Source organism: Scyliorhinus canicula, chromosome 3 (genome assembly GCF_902713615.1).
Source record: "Scyliorhinus canicula chromosome 3, sScyCan1.1, whole genome shotgun sequence".
Classification (NCBI taxonomy): domain Eukaryota; kingdom Metazoa; phylum Chordata; class Chondrichthyes; order Carcharhiniformes; family Scyliorhinidae; genus Scyliorhinus; species Scyliorhinus canicula.
This window is the reverse complement of record NC_052148.1, coordinates 133,366,575-133,389,767: the sequence shown is the minus strand read 5'-3', so window position 1 is coordinate 133,389,767 and position 23,193 is coordinate 133,366,575. Positions and strand designations below refer to the sequence as shown.

The 23,193-nt window shown below is 50.1% G+C and overlaps 1 protein-coding gene across 16 annotated transcripts in view; it reads right to left on the bottom strand.

Moving 5' to 3' along the window:
- Positions 1–23,193, bottom strand: part of rbm47 (RNA binding motif protein 47) — a 273,757-nt gene that overhangs the window by 77,763 nt on the left and 172,801 nt on the right. The window contains exon 1 of one of the 16 annotated variants that reach the window (XM_038791348.1): positions 4,300–4,404. The exons of 14 other annotated variants lie outside the window; for them this stretch is intronic. In XM_038791348.1, the coding sequence (XP_038647276.1) occupies positions 4,300–4,343 (44 nt within the window). In that variant the 5' untranslated portion in view covers positions 4,344–4,404. One more of the 16 variants, XM_038791361.1, reaches the window with a different exon arrangement.

The following is a 23,193-nucleotide window of genomic DNA, read 5'->3' as shown; positions in this document are numbered from 1 at the left end:
TCTAACCCCTCTGACCCAGCTCCGTACCTTCTCCACATTGGCCGCCCAGTAATAAACATCAGGTTTGGAAGACCCAAACCCCCTGCCTGCCTTCCTCTCTGTAGTAGCACCTTTTTAATTCTGACCACCTTCCCTCCCCATATGAACAAGGTAATCATCCCTTCAATCTCTCTAAAAAATCCCTTTGGCAGGAAAATCGGTAGGCATTGAAAAATAAACAGGAATGCGGCAGCACATTCATTTTAACCGCCTGTGCCCGACCCGCCAGTGACAGAGGGAGACCCTCCCACCTTGCCAGGTCGGCTTTCACTCTCCCCACCAAACTAGAAATGTTGTACCTACGGAGCCCCCCCGGATCTCGAGCAACCTGCACCCCCAGGTATCTAAAGTGAGTCCCTGCCCTCTGGAATGGCAGCCCCCTGCCCCCACCCCTGGCCGGGACACCACAAAATATTCACTCTTGAGTTTCATTCATACTTAATTTGCAACAAATAATATAAGACTGAAGAACAAGAAATGGGAGCAGGAGGAGGCCGTTCAGCCTGCTCCACCATTCAATAAGATCATGGTTGATTGTGGCCTCGACTTCACTTTACTACTTGCCAACCATCAACATCAACTCCCTTGTTGATCAAAAATCTGTTTCCTCAGCCTTGAATATATTGAAAGACCAGGGGCGGGATTCTCCGACCCCCCACCGCCCGGGGTTTCCCCCCCCCCCCCCCCCCCCCCCCCCCCGCCGGGTCAGAGAATCGCCGGGGTCCGGCGTCAATCCCGCCCCCGCCGTGTCCCGAATTCTCCGCCACCAGAGATTCGGCGGGGGCGGGAATCGCGCCACGCCAGCCGGCGGGCACCCCCCCCCGCCAATTCTCCGGCCTGCGATGGGCCGAAGTCCCGCCGCTGTCAAGCCTCTCCCGCCGGCGTGGATCAAACCACCTACATTACCAGCGGGAGCAGGCGGCGCGGGTGGGCTCCAGGGTCCTGGGGGGGTCGCGGGCCGATCTGACCCCGGGGGGTGCCCCCACGGTGGCCTGGCCCGCGATCGGGGCCCACCGATCGGGGGGCGGGCCTGTGCCGTGGGGGCACTCTTCGTTCCGTCTTCGCCATGGTCTTCACCATGGCGGAGACGGAAGTGACCCCCTCCCCTGCGCGGGGATGACGTCAGCAGCCACTGACGCTCCGGCGCATGCGCGGACTTATGCCGGCCGGCGAAGTCCTTTCAGCCCCGGCTGGTGTGGCGCCAAAGTCCGTCCACGCCAGCTGGCAGAACGCCAACCACTCTGGCGCGGGCCTAGCCCCTCAAGGTGAGGACTTGGCCCCTAAAGGTGCGGAGATGTCCGCACCTTTGGGGCGGTACGACGCCGGAGTGGTTCACGCCACTCCATCACGCCGGGACCTCCCGCTCCGCCGGGTAGGGGAGAATCCCATTCCAGGGCTCTACTGCTTTTTGGGGTACAGAATTCCAAAGACTGACAATCTTTTGAGAAAAGAAAGTTCTCCTCACCTCCACCTTAAGTCAGAGATGGTTATTTCGAAACTGTGTTCACCAGCTCAGCATTTCCCCTTGAGGAGAAACATCCTCTCAGCATCTACCATTTGGAATCTTACGTGTTTCAATGAGATCACCTCACATTTTTTCTGAACTCCACTGAGTATAGGCCCAACCTGCTCCACCTTTCCTCATAAGACGCATGATTCTCCTGAGGCCCAGGAACGAACACATGTGCCCGAGACTTTGCCATTGTGCCATTTATTACTGGTCCACACAAATGTGGCCCAGACCTAACGGCACCTCGGGCTGTCGGAGGCACGGAGCTGCTCAGGCTCTGAGCAGGGTGGTGCCCTAGCAGTCCTGCTGCCACCCGGGTACCTTAACACTACCAGACTGGCATACTGGCACTGCCAGGCTGACTGGGGCACTGCCAGGGTCCAGGCTGGCAGTACCAAGATGCCCAGGTTACCTGTGCTTGGGATCGGCCAAGGGGTGCCCCGCCCTTCAGAGGTGGAGTGAGGAGGGAGGGCGGGGTTAGAGTACCCTCAAGAGGTAGGCTGGGGCAATGGGGAGTCCTAGAGGGGTTGAGAGATTGGGGCGGCATTTTAAGAATGCCTTCTGATCTCTTCCTACATTAAGCTTGTCAGTGCAGGAAGTGAGGTAAGTACAGGAAGTGAGGTAAGTGGAGCCTCGGTGGGGCATTCCTCACCGAGGCTAAAAAAAACAGACTCCCGTTTGATAGCGGGGCCATTCTAGGTGCTGCCGGTGCTAGAAACACCCCGTTATACATGCCCAAAACACGACTCTGTGTATTGAGTGTTAATTTGCGCCCCTAATTTTGTGCTGGATTCTCCGGTCCCCAAGCCGTGTGTTTCACAGCCGTGTGCCATTCGCTGGCGGTGGAATTCTTTGCTCACGCCGCTTGTCTGTGGGAATTCGATTTGAAGCCAATGCTACTGGGAAACCGGTGGACAGGGGTGTGCGCTGGCGGGAACAGAGAATCCCAATGGCCGGAGTACTTCAGCCCTTGTGTAGTATCCTTGGATATGGCTCTATGCTGGAGGCAAGCCCACCTGCTCGCAGCCAGGTGGTCCTGCAGCCATATAATGCCCATCGGCCATTGACTGGCTCGGGGCAAGACTTCTGCTTCCATCTGGGAGGACGTCCCGAATCTGAGTGCAGCTGGTTTTTAAATGGCTGGCATCTCTCCAGTCCCAGCAGTGCCACCCGGCACAGATTATTGCTGGGTACAACAGGCAGCACCTGAAGAAAAGACCCAGACTTAAAGTCAAGTCAAAGGTTTGTTGGTGCCAGGCTGACAGGCTCTGGTGAGGGGTTAGGGAGCTGGGTTCATCAGGGCAGGGGGTGTGGGGAAAATATGCAGGGAAGGGACTGCCATGGGAGTACCCCAAAACTTCACCAATGTTTACCCAGCAGCCTTGGCAGTGACACTTGCCACCATGGATAAAATCATGCTGATGCCAAAAAAAAAAGCCCTTGTGGTCTATATATGGTTATTCAATGGCCTCAAATTGGCCCAAAACAGGGTGACGGAGGGGGGAAGGGAACACGACACATCTGACATTTTCCCTGCTGGGTAGCAATGGGTATGTACCAGGCACAACACCACTGCTATGGCACCCAATTTTATACTTCACTTCCCGCTGATCCACTCCTTGGGTGAAGGGGATGTAAAGCTCTGGCCACACATTCTGTTACACTAGTGCTAATGAAGTCACTTCATGTAGCATTGGTACACCTCAGGTATGAATGGTAAAAAAAAGTCTTATACATTAAAAGTATCTGATAGGGCAGCACGGTGGCGCAGTGGTTAGCACGGCGCCGAGGTCCCAGGTTCGATCCTGGCTCTGGGTCACTGTCCATGTAGAGTTTGCACATTCTCCCCGTGTTTACGTGGGTTTCGCCCCCACAACCCAAAAGATGTGCAGAGTAGGTGGATTCACCACGCTAAATTGCCCCTTAATTGGGAAAAATTAATTGGGTACTCTAACTTTTTTTTTTAAGTATCTGATGTAGTTAAACGATATGGTAGGTGGTGCACTTTTGACAGAGGACAGGCGGGTGTGGAGTGCCTGCCACAGTCGGGCCTTAGACATCTGAAAAATGGGAGTGTGCAATACAATTTCCAGGCCCATTTTCCTCGATCAGTCAAGCACACCTCAGGGGTGATCATTTTAAATGGAGGGTGAACTTATACCTCGGAGTAATCCATGAGGCACCTACTCTGTCCCAAGCTAAGTCACAGAGGCCACTGCCTCCGGCTGTTACAGTCACCATGCATCTTAACTATTATGCCACAAGGTCATTACAAGATGCAGCAGGTGACAGCAGTGACTTTGTGCGGTTTGCTATTCACGTCAGGACGGTCCCAGACTCTATTCCAGGGAAAGCCTTGATATCACCTTCCCCATGGACCAAGCCAAGCAGAAGAGAGAGGAATAGACTTTATTTACAATGCAACCTTCCTCAGGTTACAATAAAAGCCATATTCCATAGTGCAGACCATTGGCATGCCCATTTTAAGTGTAGCGAGAACTCTTAACAATGCAAATACAGTAAAGGACAGCTCGCTCACTGCTCACAAAAAGAGCATGGTTAATATCCAATTAAATGTGGAAGCTTACCTGTCAATGATTGCTTTAAGAATCAGACATATAAATGAAGCTGTTTAATTGTTACATTCTTGTTTTGATCTGTCCATTTCAGTTGATTTCTTTTAAGATATAATTTAGACATTGGAAGCTGATGACATCAGCAGGAGAGTTGGCATATAGTAAAGTACTGACCCGAAAACACTGATGAAGGATGAATAACAATCAACAAAATCCATTCCATATGAATCTTTCAGCTATTATTTTGACTGTGTATTTAAAGTGCATCATCTTCATAAATAAGCACTGGACAGATTTTTATTTAATTTATTTCTGAACATAATGACATAAATTGTATTGAAATGTACTGTTATGTTACATACACATGACGTCATGATGATGAACATAATGCATGTCTGTTTCTCCCCTCCCCCCATAAAGCTTAACTTCAGCGAAGGCTCCTCTAGCTAGTTGTAAACCAGCATTCATTTTTGAAACAATTAACACTGTAACAAGAGAAATAGAAAGATAGAAATGTAGAGAAAGAGAGATAGAAAGAAAAAAAAATTAAATTTGATAGTCTTCTTTCCTCTCTTGAAAGCAGTCTATTTCTATGGGGATTAATAATCTAACATTTATTCATATAAGTAGGTTCTCTTATTACATAGGTCTTTGCAAAAAACACCAAGGCTATTTGCCAAAGGAATCATCAAAGTGAAAGCAGACATTTAAGTTGACATCTTGATTTTAACCACCGTGGGCAACATGGTAGCACAGTGGTTAGCACAGTTGCTTCACAGCTCCAGGGTCCCAGGTTCGATTCCCAGCTTGGGTCACTGTCTGTGCGGAGTCTGCACGTTCTCCCTGTGTAGGTGTGGGTTTCCTCCGGGTGCTCCAGTTTCTTCCCACAGTCCAAAGATGTGCAGGTTAGGTGGATTGGCTATGCTAAATTGCCCTGAGTGTCCAAAAAAGTGGGGTGGGGTGGGGTTACTGGGTTACGGGGATAGCGTGGGCTTCTGTAGGGTGCTCTTTCCGAGGGCCAGCGCAGACTTGATGGGCCGAATGGCCTCCTTTTGCACTGTAAATTCTATGTTTCAATGCTTTAAACCAGCAAAAAGGTCTGGCTCACTTCATGGATTTAAGTGTGTGTGTATATATACATACATACATTTCCCATCCCATTGAGTATCGATAATTTACGGTAGATCATGTTTCTTTAGATAAAAATTGTTTTTCATTTTGCAGTCTGATTTAATTCCATTTTGTAAACTGCTTTCGCCTCATCATAATGGTGCTGGAGCACAGGCCGTTCTCTGAGCAAAATTACCTATTCCCAAGTCTCTGGTCCTTTTGTGCCAGCTGGCTAGTTGTGTTTGTGAAAGTGGTGTTAGTCGTCTCTCCAATTTCCTTTCCTGCCTCTGAAAGCGATGCCCTGCCTCTATTGGGGAACTGAACATGTTGAGAAATTGTGAGGGTAGAGCCACAATCAATCACCATTGCTGATTTATTCTGCTAGCTGGGTTAGATCCCTATAAACTCCCAATAGCTATACCATGACAGTAGCAAACCAATGACAGTGTGCCATTAAGTTACAACTTAAATGGACGCAAAGCTAATTTGCCTACCAGATGGCAATTCTTCGCATACATATTTTTCATATTCCTTATGGCTGGTCCAATAATAGACCCACACCCACAGCTAATGTGATGTTATATCTATAACATAAAACCTGCAATTCTGCAAACAGGACATGATGGGAAAAGCTCACTTAAAGGATTAATCACATGAGGTATCCATAAATTGAAGTTTTAACTTTCCTCCAGTTTGGTCGCTTTATATTGAGCACTATTGGGGGAAAAACTGGATAGCTCCCAAAATGCACATTTAACCCGCACTCATTCAAATCAATGTAAGCAGTATGCAAAGTTCATACTGCGTGCTAGTTTTATGATGGGGTGTGCAGTACAGTACTGAATGCATGGTTGAGTGGGTGTACACCTTAAGAAGGGGCCCAAATTCGTGTGAGGTGAATGCCACATAAAGCTGATGCGCACTACTTAAAGTCAGTCCGCACTCCTGAAAGGTGAGGTGCATTATGGCTGTAGCAATGGTTGACATTGGTCAAAGAGGAGTTAAAGACCAAGAAAATCTCTGAAAATGGCACAGCAGGTCAGAGAGCAGGAGGGCAGCACAGGAGGCCTTGGTGTAGACGGTGCATAGGAGGAGCGAGGACATCTTCCCACTGGGAACCAGGACATCGAAGAAGATGTCAAAAAGGATGTGGCACCAGGTAGTTGCAGTCAATGCCAGCAGCCCAGCCCTGAGAAGCTGGATTCCATCCCATATGTAGTTTAATAACCTCTCACAATTGGTCAAAATCAATGAATGTATCCTCACTTGCCATGCTGTACCAACAGATGGTGTAGAACGTGGTGGGGTACTTGCAGATGGTGGTGTTCCCATATACCTGCTGCCCTTGTCTTTCTGTTTGGTAGAGGTCACAGGTATGGAAGGTGCTGGGAATGGAGGCATAATGAATTGTTGCAAACCTCATGCATTAGCGCTGCTGCCATCTCGCAAAGATTGGCAGCTATGCAACCATGACACTCACATTATCACACTCACTGACACACTTCCTAGTCTCTTGCAGGACAAGATGGCCTGTAATCGGAGGCAGCAACACCTAACCATTGGAGGCGGGTATGGCTGCATGTCCTCACCACAATGGAGGAGATGGTGCTCGTCACCTTTGGAGTGGCAGTCATTGACACTGTGGCTGACAGCAGGGCTGAAACCATAGAGGCTAACAGTGTGTTCTTGACGAATGCACTTTCATGTATCCCATTGTCCCATATCCTGCAATCTATTATGATTTAAAATCTGCAGATGTCGTAACCATGCACCGCTTGATTCCGCTCGCTCTCCCTCGCCCAACTCTGCCTTCTGCTTTCAAGTTCCCAAGAACCACTGCCAGGCAGGCAGTAGTGTGGGTGGCAGTCCCAGAGAAAGAAGCAACTGATGAACAGGAAACACTGTAACTTGACCTGACATTTGCAGCCACCAGCTCAGATGCTGGCATCGGGCGTATATCAGACTGTGGCATAGAGGGTGAGATTTGCACATGGTGAATCACTGGACATGTGGGGTTGCACAGAGTAGTGCATTAGTGGTTTGCCTGAAAATCTGCTATCGCTGCCAAGGAGCATGGAACAGTCCAGTTCCAACCTTTGGCTGAAATAAATTTATCATCCTAAGTTTAAATTTAATAATTGATTTGGTATCAATTACCACTTGTGGAAGAGAGTTTCAAACTGCGACCATGCCTTGCATGAATAAGTGTTTCCCGATTTCATTCCTGAAAGATCTGGCTCTAATTTTTAGATATTGCTGCTCAATCCTAAGCTCCCCAGCCAGTGAAAATAGTTTCTCCCTTTATGCACTGCCATCAGCAGATAGCCCTTGACACCCAGTCATCACTTTGGTTTTACTGTGGTGTCTTATACACAGCTGGCACAGCACATTGAAGACACCATGACTGCTGCCAGATTCTGGGCATTGAGCTGCATGATCCACTGCCCACAATAACACACCAGCTGAACATTGAGGGAGTAGAATCACTTTCAGTTCCCCAAAATGTAGAATTGACCGAAGATGTCCGTAAAGCAATGTGCATGCAGTCAATGGCACCCTGAACCATAGGGAGATCCTCCTAGCAAAGCTACTTCCTTGCTTTGCCTGTTTATCTCTGGCAAGGAAAAATAAAATATGGTGAGCTCATTGAGTAGAAATTCTCAGTGATCTCCCAAAAGCAGCAATGGACAGCAGTCTGCAAGGTGTCACAAATATCTGCAGCTCCAGCTTGGAAGGAGCCAGGCGCACAAAACTTCACCACCATTGTCACCTTCGCAAGTTATTGGTAATATGGCCCTTACCCTGCTCTGAGATTGGTGTTGTGGCCACGGAGGAGAATGCAAAGAAGCTGCAAAAGGGTGTAGGCAGGTTGCAGCAGTGGGCATGAACATTGCAGATGGAATAAAATGTGGCAATGTATGAAGTTTGATTGGAGAAATAAAAAAACAGAATATTTTAAATAGTGAGAGACTGGGAAATGCCTGGAATCACAGTAAGTTAACCGTCAGACACAACATGCAATTTGGAAGGCACATGGTATATTTGATTTTGCTGCATAGCGTTTGAATATGAGTAAAGAAGTTTTATAACTATACAGGACATTGGTAAGGCCACACTTGGGAGTACTGTGTGCAGTTTTAGTCTTTACACAAGGAAAGATACTTGCCCTAGAGCGAGTGCAGCGATGGCTTGGTAGACTGATTCCTGGGATGAGGGGATTGTCCTAAGAGGAGAGATCAAGTAGATTCGGCCTATATTCCCTTGACTTTAGAAGAATGAAAAGTGATCTAATTGAAACATGTAAAACTCTTAAGGGGCTTGACAGGATAGATGTTGAGAAGAAGCTTCCTCTGGCTGGGGAATCTCATACTTCTGTTATGCAAGATTAGCTTGCTGCAATGCATCTCGGACACGCACCATTATGCTTGTGGATACCAGTCATAGAGGCCCTTTGATCATTGTCAAAGGGGCTTGCAGAGTCTCACAACAGTCTAGCAATCTGTCCTCCAACAGGTTACAAGGATTGTTCAGTGGATGGCAGTTATTCTGTGAAGTCTAAACTTGCTGTCCTTCTTCACAGTTATTGTGTTATGTTACATAAGCTGCTACTTGATGTAGACATTGCTGAAGGATGCTCCAGACTCTGAGATAAGTTCAATGTATTTATTGAGCAACTAACAATGCTCCTAAATGAGTATGATACTCTGCTAATGTGACTCCAGTAACTCAGTCTACTCTGCTAACTATACAAGCTTGCTCTAGGCCACGTGCAAGGGTGTGGTGTTGCTGTTAATCAGCCCTGTCTTGCTCTCTAGGTTTCTGCCAGTAGAAGAGGCAGAGCCGGTGTGCCTTGTCCTTTTTATAGTGGATGTGTAGTGTCCCTTTGTGGTAATGCTACCTCTAGGTGTCCTGATTACCCATTGATTGTGTCGTGCTCTGATGACCCATTGGTTGTGTGTCTGCACATCATAACAAGAGTCACAGCAGTCATGAGGCCACCTTTGTCTCTTTGCCAATGCTCTTGCCTGTCAGCCAGCCCAGACTGCTGCTGCCTGTGCTGAGATGGTGCAATCTGGAGCCTTCTGGGTCCAGAGCTATTTGAGGTCATTATCCAAAGGCAACTAAAGGTTCTCCAACTGTGAGCTTTCCACCAGCCATGCTGCAGCTGCTGGATTAGTACTTTGTCAGAGCACTGGAACAGGTAAAGGTGGGCAGAAAGCAGGTACTAAGGGCACACAAGGGCAAAGGTTAACAGTTTAATTTTATACGCAACGTGGCACTGTTTCATTTATTCACTTTGTTTGGATGTGTATTTTGTGTTGCCTTTTATTTTGCAATCTAGTCAAGGTGACAATGTAATAGTCAGTGACAGAGAGAAGGTAAGGTGTCACATTGGTGGTAAATGGTGAATTGGGGTTCAGGTTACTTGTGTTTGCTGGAATTAGTTTTTCACTTACAGCCTGGGCAGAAAGGTGCTGTCCAGCCTCCACAAAGGTATGTACAAAGAGAGAGATTAATGAAGGCAACAGTGAGCTCATTAGAGGAAAACACAGGTGGAATTAGGAATCAGGAAATGGATGAGACATGAAGAAAATGCCTTGCAGGATTTTCCATTCCTCCTGAGGTGTATTTTCCGGTGACAGAGGCAGCCCACTATTGGCCGGCACTGAGGCATTCTCTTATTTCTCCTCTTTATGCTCCTGCTCTTCAGCGTTTTGCCCGATAGGTGGTGGCAAGGGCTGTTCTACCTTGATGACGAGTTTGTGCATTGTGCACCATTTCTTGAAACCCAGTTAGTCGAGCATTGTAGACTCCTTCAAAGGGCTCTAGGCTGTGGATTGATTACTTCAGCAGACCAAAGGCTGCGCTAACACTTTTCGAATGGTAGCATGGGTCTCACTGACTGCATGCTGTACACATGCACAGGGCTGTGAACTGGATTCATTCTTTGTAAAATTTAGAGTACCCATCTATTTTTCTCCAATTAAGGGGCAATTTAGCATGGTCAATCCATCTACCCTGCACATCATTGGTTTGTGGGAATGAGACCCACGCAGACACGGGGAGAATGTGCAAATTCAACATGGACAATGACCCAGGGCCGGGATCGAACCCGGGTCCTCAGCACCATGAGGCAGCAGTGCTAACCACTGCGCCATTGTGCCGCCCTGTGTACTGGATTCATGAGCCATGTTATCAGTGGGCGGCTCTTGTCACCCAGTGGTTATTCGCTGGTTTGCTGAGTTGGCTTGAAGAGAACTGGCAAAGCAGCCTGTGGCAGAATGAAGGCATTATGATTGCTGTCAAGATGCCTGGCATTGACCTGCATGATGCGTCGCCCATGGTCACACATCAACTGGATATTGAAGGAGACTAATTTCTTTCTATTCACTTCAGCATCAGCCACACCACTTTCTGTAGACTTTTAAAACAACTATGAAAAGCACCAGAAGAAATCAACCTGTAAGTAGTTGATGAGTTGATGATCCCTTTTAATGGCACTGGAGGGGGCCCTTCATGCTGCTCAACACAATCACCTTAAAATACCTTCAAAGATATTCAACACTAGATAACTTCAGCGCCTGGATTGTTTCCGAGTTAAAAGGCTACCTCAATTTTTATCATCATTTTAGGGTATAGAAAGGAATATCTCTATAATTCTGTGATGTTAAAATGTGGCCGAAACAATCTATCAAAATACGGGAAAATAAAAATATCATGTTGGTATTGCAAAGCAACTGGCATATCAAGATTGGAGATAACAATGTTATCCCCCAGCATACTAGTGTGAAAATTGGGTCAACTGTTCCTGCAGTCAAATAAAGGGGGCTGGATTCTCCGTTGCAGTGGCTAAGTGCTGATGCCAGCTGAGCGTGTATGGGCTTTTACGACACAAAAACTCTGCACTGGACACAGTCCACAGCCACCACGTCGGGTTCCCGCAAGGCTGAGACCACATGTGTCCTGTGGAGCATCGCAGGACGATTGGCAGATGATGGTGCCTTCGGCGGGGGCAGAGCATGATTGACCGGCGTCAAACCGGCGCTGGCCCTGATTTCGGCATTGGAGTCGATTCCCCGCTTGACCGCTGATTAGGATATCGGCGTTGGGCAACGGAAAATCCCGCTCAATTAGTGGGAGTCTCTGAGCTCGATTCGCCGATTCTGGGGCTATGTCCCCATGCCGGTGTGGAAATGGTGGCGTTTTAAGCCAGAAAAACTGCCGAAAACGGCTACCGATTCCCATTTTCCTGGGGGCTAGTGGGACGGCAGTGTAGAGCACCCGGCTCTAGCTGCCAATATCCCCCAGAGAATTGCCGAGTCTGTGGCCGCGCATGCGCACAGCGGCGGCCTGAAGCGGCTATGCCGTGTTACATGGCGGCAGCCGCTCGCGAACCCGGCCCGTGAAATAGTCCCCCCCTCGGCCGGCTCGTGTGCCCCGGACCACACCCCCACAGCGCCCCCAGCCCAGAATAATGTCCCCCCTCTGCCCGTGTATCGGCCCTCCCCCGACTGTGGCGGCATAGAACTGAGTTGGGAACTCGGCCGGTGGGGAGCGGAGCATCGGGTGCGGGCCTCGGGCAATGTCCTGAGGCCGTTGATACATGCCGCTGAGTACACTGCTTTGAAAGGGGCGGAGCATCGCGAAAGTGGCACAGCCCCTGATTCTGTCGTAAACTTGGAACGCGATTTCGGCGTCGGAGACCAGAGAATCCAGCCCTCTGTCTCAGAAACTGAAGGCCGGATTCTCCGTTGCCCGACGCCGATATTGTAATCGGCGATCGGGCAGTGAATCCCTTTTTACGACTGAATTGGGGGCAGCGCCTGTTTTCGGATCCTCCGTCCCCTCCAAAACAGCATAATTGGGGAGTACCCCGCACGCGGCCCCAGGACATCCCCCGATGCTCCGCCCCCGATGGGCTGAGTACACGCGGCCTGAATCACTTGTAGTCAGAGACTTTGTCAACCTCGCATGGCGTCTGCGGACTGTGTCCAGTGCCGCCACAGTCGGGGTGAGCCATGCCGCTGGCCTAGGGGCTTCAGCGCAGACTGGATGGACTAGTGGGGGATGGCGAGGGGGGGGTCCAGGGGGGCACTATCTGGCAGGTCGAGTCCGCGCACAGAATCGGTGCGGGTCCGGCGCTGATTTTAGCATCGTAAAAGGCCACAGTTCTCACGCCGGCATTGATACAGCCGCAATCTGGCCCTAATTCTCACCTGTCTCGGGGGCTAGGTGGACCCTGAAGGGGTTGGCGCCGCTCCAGCCCTTGGAGAGAATCCAGCCCTAAGTGTTGACGCTGGGATTGAATCGGTGGACTTCTAGAACAATTAGGTTGGCGCTGATTCAGGAGGCGGGATTCTCCGATCCGGGGGGGGGGGGGGGACTGCCCGTATTCTCCGGCGCCGTTTTTTGGGCGGGGGCGGGATTCACGCCGGTCGGGGGCCATTGGTAGCGGCCCTCCCCGGCAATTCTCCAGGCCGGGAGGGGCCGAGTGGCCATCCGTTTTTGGCCAGTCCCGCAGGCGTGGATTACGCATGGTCCCTGTGGGACCTGGCAAATAAGTCGGCTGGGGCTGTCCTCAGGGGGTCGCAGGGGGTCCGACCCTGGGGGGGGGGGGGGGGGGGGGGGGGGTCGCGATCGGGGCCCACCGATCTGCAGGCGGGCCTGTACCGTGGGGGCACTCCTTCCTTCCGCGCGGCCCCTGTAGGGCTCCGTCATGGTCAGCGCGGAGAAGAGAACATGGTACATGCGCCAAAGCGCGCCGGTGGTTCTGCTCATTTGTGAGATCACGGCGTCCCTTCAGCGTAAGCGCGAACTGGCGCAGTCCCTTTGGCGTCGGCTGAAGTGGCGCCAACCCCTCCGGCTTCCAACTAGCCCCTGGGACAGATGAGAATACCTCACCTTGGGGGCCCATTGACGCCGGAGTGGTTGGCGCCGGTTTTCCCGCCGGCGTAGGGATTTAGTCCCCGGAAAGGAGAATCCCACCCGGGATCTGTTAATTGGCTAACACCGGCGCCTCATGGAACACAATCTATTCCAATGAAAAACAGGGCCAGCTTCTCCGATTCAAAGGCTAAGTGCGGAGGGTCTCTGGCGTTGTCCGTGGAAAAAATCAGCAGCACCCCCTCATTGACCCTGCGACCGGTGAGGGGCTACCAGCCACGCCACGTAAAACTCCCGGCCTCCACGGAATAAATGACTGGAGAATGGCCGGGTCCGTGGCTGCACATGCCAGCCGTGCGCGGACCCAACCTGCCAGATATTACCCCCTGGCCAACCCCCACCAGCCCTCAGGAAGCACCGCACCCCTGCGGCCAGCAGCATGGCTCCCGCCAGACTGTTGCAGCACTGGACACGGTCCGCAGCCGCCACGTTGGGTTCCCACCCACTGAGACCATGAGTGAACTTTTGGCCTAAATGTTTTAAAGCTGAATTCGCAAATGTCAACTCCAAAGTATTCTACTTTGCCTGCATGCAAATTACAAACATGGGATCCCAAGAACAGGATTATTTGAATATCTTAGGTATAGACCTGTTCAATTAACAGCAATTGCTGGAGAGCTTGTGGAGTTGCTGAATGACACCCTGACATTTTGTCAGACTGAGGGAAGCCTCAGAAAGTCTAACCCCTGGATTCACTGCTGTCATTAAATGTTGTTCTTCTATTGTGCTGCTGTCAAAATGGCAATTGATCTCATGTGTTGATTAGCAATTAGCAATGAGGGGACCACTTCTGGCAGTTACATGCCAGGTATGCCAGCTGACTGGCAGAATTTCTGGAGCCCAGTTGGTCTTGCTTATAAAAATGACCTCGATGGATAGGAAATGGGGAGCTGGACGTTGGGGTGAAGGTTATTTCCCTTTTCCACTTGCAGGAACACATCTGAAAATGCATTCAGCATTTTTAGCATATTGTGGAATGGTGCAGAAAAGCTTAATAGTACTAATAATCCAACATTGGTTAAATAAAGTAAAAAACAGAATTCTAAAAGAGTAGCTTCCATCTGATGGCGAGTTATTTGAGCTAGGTAGCAATTTATTTTTCACAGGACATTGCTAGCCAAAAAGCTTTGAAAGAGCAAACCAACAATTAATGTAGGACTGCAGCCTTTAGTGAAGTGAAATTGAGGACAGACAGCACCTTAAAATGTTGAATTGACCGCCTCCTTTCAAAAAGCAACAAATTCAATTTTCCAACCTCTGGAACGTGTGAGGTAAGTTTGGAGTTGTGCACGATCTAACTATTTTTAACTTTAATTTTTAAAGCATGGCTTAACTTTGACCTCATGCACACATACTGCTGAACAGACTGCTCTCTTCCAAAGGGAGATTGTGGCAAAGATTCTTGACAACAGACATTTTATGCTCAGCACTTTAATATGAAATGAAAAATATCCTTATATCTACGAACAAACACATCAAAGGTAAAGATTTTGGGATATGAATGCAGCATGCAAGAGGAACAGGTCACGTGGTCCATTTTGTTCAGTTGGCCTACATATCACAGCTTCAAGAGTCATGCAACATCTTTGATCCCGACTTAAATGCTGGAATCTGTCAAAAGGTGACCTTGGGCCCTGACCCCATTAAAGATGACAGGTCAGAGGGAGGTTACTTCAGAGAACTGTGATTGCACATGCACCACGAGGGATCCATCTCAGGCACCCACTAGAGAAAGTCTACAAAATGCAACATGCAGTAGCCAATCAGTTACGGGGAGCTGGAGGACTCTCCTAGTAACATTTTTAGTGGTATTTTTAAAAATTATTTTAATGTAGCTGTCATTAGCAAGGCCAGCCTTTGCTGTCCATCCTTAATTGTCTTTAAACTGAGTGGCTTATCATAGAATCATAGAATTTATAGTGCAGAAGGAGGCCATTCGGCCCATCGAGTCTGCACCGGTGTTGGAAAGAGCACCCTACATAAGTCCACACCTCCACCCTATCTCCGTAACACAGCAACCCCACCTACCCTTGTTGGACTCTAAAGGCATGGCCACTTCAGCTAACCTGCACATGTTTGGACTGTGGGAGGAAACCGGAGCACCTGGAGGAAACCCACGCAGACATGGGGAGAATGTGCAGACTCCACACAGACAGTGACCAAAGCCAGGAATTGAACCTGGGACCCTGGTGCTGTGAAGTTACAAGTGCTAACCACTGTGCTAAAGTGCCACCCCAAAGGCGTCTTGCAGAGTGCAGTTAAGAGCCAACCATATTGCCCAGGGTCTGAAGCCCAAGAAGACCAAACGTCTAAGGACAGCAGATTTCCTTCCCTAAAGGACATTAGTGAATATCAGCGATAATTTCATGGTCACTATTACTAATACTAACTTTACATTCCAGATATATTAACTGAATTTGAATTTCACCAGCTGTCACAGTGGGCTTTGAACCCATGTCCCCAGAGTATTAGCCCATGCCTCTAGAATTCTGGGACAGTGTCACTACCACTAAACCACCACCTTCCCCAACATTAACATTGAAGCGATTAAGAGTTGGAATGCTTGGGCAGCATGGTGGCGCAGTGGTTAGCATTGCTGCCTCACGCGTCCAATGTTCGATCCCGGCTCTGGGTCACTGTCCATGTGGAGTTTACACATTCTCCCCATGTTTGTGTGGGTTTCACCCCCACAATCCAAAGATGTGCAGGGTAGGTTAATTGACCACTTTAAATTGCCACTTACTCGGAAAAAAAGAATTGGTAATCTAAATTTGTTTTTAAGAGTTGGAACGTTGACTGACCTTTTTCCGACTTAGTAGCTCAAGATGTGGGCCGGGATTCTCCCCTACCCGGCGGGGCGGGGGGTCCCAGCGAGATGGAGTGGCCAAGCCCTAACATTGAGTGGCTAGGCCCGCGCAGGAGTGGTTGGCGCCCTGCTGGCCGGTGGCAACAGCCTTTGGTGCCATGCCAGCTGGGGCCAAAGGGACTTCGCCGGCCAGCGGAAGTCCGCGCATGCGCCGGAGCATCAGCAGCTGCTGACGTCATCCCTGTGCATGCGCAGGGGAGGGGGTCACTTCCGCCTCCGCCATGGTGAAGACTATGGCGAAGGAGGAAGAAAAAGAGTGCCCCCATGGCACAAGCCCGCCGGCCGATCGGTGGGCCCCGATCGAGGGCCAGGCCACTGTGGGGGCACCCCCCGGGGCCAGATCGACCCGCGCCCCCCCCTCAGGACCCCGGAGCGTGCCCGCGCCACCTGGTCCCACCGGTAAGGTAGGTGGTTTGAGCCACGCCGGCGGGAGAGGCATGACAGTGGCGGGACTTCGGCCCATTACGGCCCGGAGAATCGCCCGGGGGGGGGGGGGCCGCCGGCAGGCGCGGCGCGATTCCCGCCCCCGCCGAATCTCTGGTGCCGGAGACTTCGGGGCACAGCGGGGGCGGGATTGACGTCGGCCTCAGGCGATTTTCCGACCCGGGGGGGGTCGGAGAATCCCGCCCGTGAAGACCAATTGTTAATTTTCTGCCCTCTGGAAGGTACAACAGCTGAGGCTAAACAAGCTTTCTGTCACCAGAAAATGGTGTAATATGGACATTTTTGGTGTGTATCTAAGGATGGTTCCTTTATTTCTGTGCACAATAACGTGTTCTAATGGATCCAAAGTGGATTAGACGTACAAAAGTAAAATACTGCAGCTTCTGAGAATCTAAAATAAAAACTGAAAGTACTGAACAAAAAAGATTGTGCATTTTTCAGTTTGATAATCTGACGAAAGGTCATCAACCTGGAATATAGGGCACGATTCTCCGCTCCCCACGCCGGGTGGGAGAATCACGGGAGGGCCGGGCGACTCACGACATGTCCCACTGGCGCCCCCCGTGATTCTCCCACCCCTCGCTCGGAAGAAACGCTGCTTGCCGTTTTTCTCGGCGACCGGCGATTCTCCGACCCGGATGGGCCGAGCTGCCTGCCGTTCGCGACTGGTTCATGACGGCGGCGGCAACCACACCTGGCCACTGCCGTCATGAACATGGCGCCAAACGCTGGTTTGAAGCTTGTGGGGGTCAGAGAGAGGAGTGAGCACCACGGCCATGCTCGGGAGGGGACTGGCCCGCGATCGTGCCCACCGATCGTCGGGCCGGCGTCTCAAAGCGACGCACTCTTTCCCCTCCGCCGCCCCGCAAGATCAAGCCGCCACGTCTTGCGGGGCAGCGGAGGGGAAGACAGCAACCGCGCATGCGTGGGTTGGAGCCGTCGTGACATCAGCCGCGCATGCGCTGGTTGGAGCCGGCCAACCTGCGCATGCGCAGCTGACGTCACTTAGGCGCCGCCGTCGCGTCATTTTCGGCACACCGCCTTGACGCAAGAGTCAAGGCCCGGCGGCCAAGAGTAACGGAGAGCCACTCCTAGCCCGCCGGGTGGGGGTGAATAAGGTGAGAGGAGCGGCCTCCGAGGCCGTTGTGAAACTCGGCCGAGTTTACGACGGCCTTCCTGATTTTTCACGGGAGTAGAGAATTCCGCCCATAGACTCTGCTCCTCTCTCCACAGATGCTACCAGACCTACTCAGTATTTCCAGCATTTTCTTGGTTAGAGGGAGACTAGTTTTTAAAAAAAGTATTTTTATTAAGGTTTTGCAGAATTTTTCATAATAAAACAGTAGTAACCATAATAACGAAACAAACCAGAGTGACCATTAACATAGTGCAAAAAGAGAATATACAATAACAATTAGACATTACCCCACCTGACCCAGTCTTCCCACACCATCCCAATGAAGCACTCACACCTCCCCCCCCACCCCACCCCCACAGATTGCTGAGAGGTCGACTAGTTTTGATCAGATTTTATTTCACTGCATATGACTAGTGAGCCCAGCTTTAAAATTGGTGTGATTTTTTTTGAATCATGAACTTTACCCTAATTTTTAAAAAAACTGCATAGCTGGCATGCCACTAATAAATCCCACTAAGTTTCTTATTCAGCAGAATTTTTAATTGAAAGGCTCTTTGTATGTTAGTACTTTTGTCGGTTTCCTCTACAATATATCAAAGTTATCGGATAATTTCCGCAAAATTTGTAATTAAGTAGCAAGGAAAGCTTTGATAAAAGCATTGTAATTTACCAAGAGAACAGCATGAAGTAACATATAAAGTACTGAGAATTAGGAAGATCTTTAAATTTTACATTCATGACCTGAAGGAATTGGATAAAAATGTTACGCTTGTTGCCATAGTCTCAAATTGTACGTCTTACAGCAAGATCTGGATAAGCCCACATTTCCTCCAAATGAATATCAACAAAGATGAGGCCATCCGTTTTAGTTCCCATCAGCATCTCGATGCAACTGATTTCATCCTTATCATGTTCTCTGGCATCCATTTTAGGGTGAGTCAGGAAGTGCAAAATCCTGAAGTGGGATTCTCCACAATCGGTGCGATGGCCCGATGCCGGCGTCAAAAACGGCATGAACCACTCCGGCGTCGGGCCGACCAGAAGTAGCGGAATTCTTCGCACTGCTGAGGGGTTGGCGCCGCGCCAGCCGCCGCCGAAGGGACTGCACGGGACTGCGCAAGTGTCAAAGGGCCGGTGTGATCCCGCGGGAACCGCCAGCCAGTATTCTGCCGTATGCGCAGGAGGTGTCTTCTCCGCGCCAGCCACGGCAGAGCCCTACAGGGGCCGGCGCGGAAGGAAGAATTGCCCCCACAGCACAGGCCCGCCCGCAGATCGGTGGACTGCGGTCGCAGGCCAGGCCACCGTGGGGGCCCCCCAGGGATCGGGGCCCCCCGCGCCCCCCCCCCCCCATCTGCGGATCACCCCAGCCGACTTACCTGCCAGGTCCCGCTGTGTGGGATCATGTCTAATCCATGCCGGTGGGACTGGCCAGAAACCGACAGCCACTCGGCCCATCAGGGCCCGGAGAATTGCCGGGGGGGGGGGGGGAGAGGGTGCGCTGCCAACGGCCCCCGACCGGCGTGACGTGAACACTGCCCGGAAACCGACGGCGGAGAATGTGGCAGCCGGCGTCAGGGCAGGATTTGCGCCGCCCCCCAGGGGGTCGGAAAACCTCGCCCCTGATGTCCTACTGGACCTTGATCCATTCCAAAATTGCACCTCTTCCATCACAGTTGACCCCCTAACCATTCTCAAGATTTGATTCTCCAATGCCATTGTATTTGGTTTACCCATTCCAACCCACCACAAGCTTTAACAAGCAAAATGCCCAGTTCACAAGCACATCTGCACTGTGTCTAAAACTCTCATCATCACTCTCCTCCAACTTGTGTTCTCCTACCTTACGTCTTTACTCCTGGACCAGTAAGCCCTCACTCTGTCCACTTGAACAATGGAGTGTCATTAAACTATTAACCCTTTCCCTCTGGCGTTCCCTCTAACTCAGCTACTTTCATCCAGATACCAGGAGATAATTTGAAAAAAAGTTCCTCACGCTATCCATAGCTTTGTTTCCCTGTCCCAGTTTTTTCCAGTCATCTCTATGTTAACCATAATCCCCTTACTCCTTGCTGTAAAATGTTTTGAGACATCTTAATGTGTGGAGTGCTTTTTAAAAACAATCTATTCTTGTTGTAAAAACATAACTTGTTTTATTTATAGATATTATTTCCCCACCTAATTTTCTCTCCTCTTTCCCTGCAGATATCAACTATGGTATAGGACACTTCTACAATTCCTGGTCATATTCCATTCCCTGGGGTGGGGCTACTGGTCGCAACTGTGGCCCAACAACTATGGGAGGTGCGGGGTGGGAGAATCTAGCGGGATAGAATGCTGCCTTCCCACCAAACTACCCCGGGATGCCACCTCCATCCCCTAACTGTGTTTTGGCTTCAGTGGGGCACCACAAGTCAACAGGAAAATTCCACTGCTGAGTGGTCTTAATAAACCATTTATTTGGCTTAATGGCTACACATACCATTCATACAACATAGAACATTACAGCTGTAAGAGGCCTGGGCAATTAAACTCCGTAGTCTCATCAGCTTGGCCAGATTCCCAGCTGGAATTGGTGGGAAGAAGCAGCTGGCTGTAGGCTGGAGCAAAATGTTTGCTGGCAGGAGGCTGCCACTGGAGGCCAAAGAATAGTCGTTGGCACTCACATTGCATTGGTACATAGAACATACAGTGCAGAAGGGGGCCATTCGGCCCATCGAGTCTGCACCGACCCACTTAAGCCCACACTTTCACCCTATCCCCGTAATCCAATAACCCCTCCTAACCTTTTTTGGTCACTCAGGGCAATTTATCATGGTCAATCCACCTAACCTGCATGTCTTTGGGCTGTGGGAGGAAACCGGAGCACCCGGGAGGAAACCCACGCAGACACCTGGAGAACGTGCAGACTTCACACAGACAGTGACCCAGTGGAGAATCGAACCTGGGACCCTGGCGCTGTGCAGCCACAGTGCTATCCACGTGTGCTTCCGTGCTGCCCGGTGGTTGGGAAGGGGGGGCCTCAACTTGTACTGGGGGTGCTGCAAGAAAATGCCTGCTCCTCCTGAACCTACAAGTCCCGGCTCCTCTTTCCACTGGGTTGACCTGGGTGGAAACCACAACAGCTTCCCCATTCAGGCCCATGGTTAAAATGGCAGCTGGACCCTAATGCCATAAACTGGAGCTCAATCTGTGTGAAGCAGGTTAAAATTGAAGACTGCAGGAAGATCATCAGCAGATATATGCTGTGAACTTTTTTTAACCGGCCAGCTGTCCAGTTTCTGGTACAAAGTACCCCGTAAGATTCAACAGGGGGGGGTGGCAATAGGCTCCTTTCTGCTCATAAAATTCCAGAATTTGAATCAATGCCGATTAATTGATCAACTTCCTTGTCGACATAATGGTGAGAATTTATTTTTTATAGAAGTGACTAATTGAAGTGTGTTAACTACTGGGTGGGGACTCTCAACAAATATCAATTCAGGAGTTTCGGTTGGATCAACCTTTGATCACATGTAACCAGATAGGCAAAGAATTTATTATTTTATTTCAACTGAATTAAAAGGGAAGCTTTTCTCAAGCAGCTTCTTTTTTGTTAAATGCTTTTCACCTACTTTACAGCTACACACCCCTTGAAGCTTTACACTGACGGCAGGCAGCCAGTTATTTAAGAGTGTTCATTCTCATAATTTATCAAATCAAAGTAACAGCTCGATTATGTTGCTGCCCAGTAACACTCTCACCCACCAGTGTATGGAATTTTTATATCCTCTGTACCTCTCCGGGAACAATAACTGGGGACCACTCCAAAAAAAAAGCCCAGGAACTTTCCACTTTTTATTTTAGGGGATTCAGAAGAAGTAAGGAGTAGGAGTGCTGCTGACCCCTTTTGGGGGTCCTTCCCTATCCCTCTCCCCAGCCACAATCATCTCAGCTGACTCCCTGCTCTCCTACAGCCCACAAGCTGCAGTCAGGCACCCATTTTGGGCCACTGAAACAAGTTCCAAACTCGAATTTGGTTTGAGTCTCACGCCAGCACAAACAGCCAGGTGGAGCAATGGCTCTTTTGACTTTGTAACTGTTTCAGGCAGAACTTTCTTAAGTGTAGTGGAAACAGAGACTAGAATAAGTGTTTCAGTGGAAGTGTGCGTGCGGAAATAAGTGATATTGGCAATGGATAGGGGGCGGGATTCTCTCAGCCCAGGGCCGGGCCAGAGAATCGCTGCGACCGGCGCGAATCGCGCCACACGGCCCCGACATTGGCACACGATTCTCCGCAGAGAATCAGCACCGGCGAAGTTGGCGCGACACTGGCCAGGGGCCTCTCTACGCGGCCAGCCCGCCGATTCTTGGCCCGGGATGAGCCGGGTCCCGCAGGCGCCGTCCACACCTGCTCTCAGCGGGCGGGAACTCAGAATGGAAGGGTCGGGGGGCGGCCTGTGGGGGGGGGGGGCTCCGACCCCGCGCGGGGGGGGGAGCTCCGACATGGCCTGGCCCGCGATCGGGGCCCACCGATCGGCGGGCCGTCCTCTCTGGCTGGCGGCCTCCTTCGTGCCGGGATCAGCAGCTGGAGTGCCGTGAACCGCTCCAGTGCCATGCTGGCCCTCTGGAGGGGCCAGAATTACTGATCCTGAGGCCGTGTTGATGCCGTCGAGAAACGCTACGACGTTTCCGACGGCGTCAACGCTTAGCCTCAGGATCACAGAATCCCGCCCAAGATGTATGGAGGAAACTCAGTCCTTGGACAAATAGAGTGCCAGGATTCTGCAGATGTTTATTTCAACTTGAGCAAGTGAAGAAGGAGGGGAATGGAATCAGTGGCAATAAAATGAAGTTCACACTGGGGCTGATAAAGTTCCCATCTTCTACCAGTCTTGTTCAGCTATGTAATCAACTATTTTTTCTGTAAATGTTAATTGGCAGCAGCAACTAGGCCTTTAATTTTTTTTAAACCAATTTGACTCCTGAGAAACTGCTCCTTTTGTAAATCAGCCAGAATACACAGAACCTGTAGCTGATAATGCTGGGCTCGTGAAATTAGCTTGAAATGAGCAAAAACGTTGCACAATTCGAAATGGCCATTACAGCATGCTTTTAATTGGCTAGCTGTCAGAAGGTAAATATAATTATTACAGTACATCACTGCCTATTGTTAACTGCCACTTGGACAGGTAGATTCCTAAATGTTGATTTGCTGTCAATTACAGTTAAACACTGGTGTTTAGTCAAGCTTTGGAAACAAATACCATAGCCTAATTAATTCACACTGTTGCCACAGATACCACCAAGCTTCCCCATCGGAGAAGTTTCATTATGAACTGGGGAACTCCACAGCCTACAACAGTTAATTTATCTTTCAATTCTGTTTAGGCTTTTAAAAGTGCTCAGATGATAATGACTACTGATTAATTTGAAAATCGGCGATCTCTGGTTTGATTCCTGGTCCTAGGAACAGGAGAAGGCCAATCAGCCCATCTGGCCTGCACCGCTATTCAATTAGATCATGGCTGATCATCTACCGCAACAACACTTTCCTGCACTGTCTCCATATACCTTAATGTTATTGGAC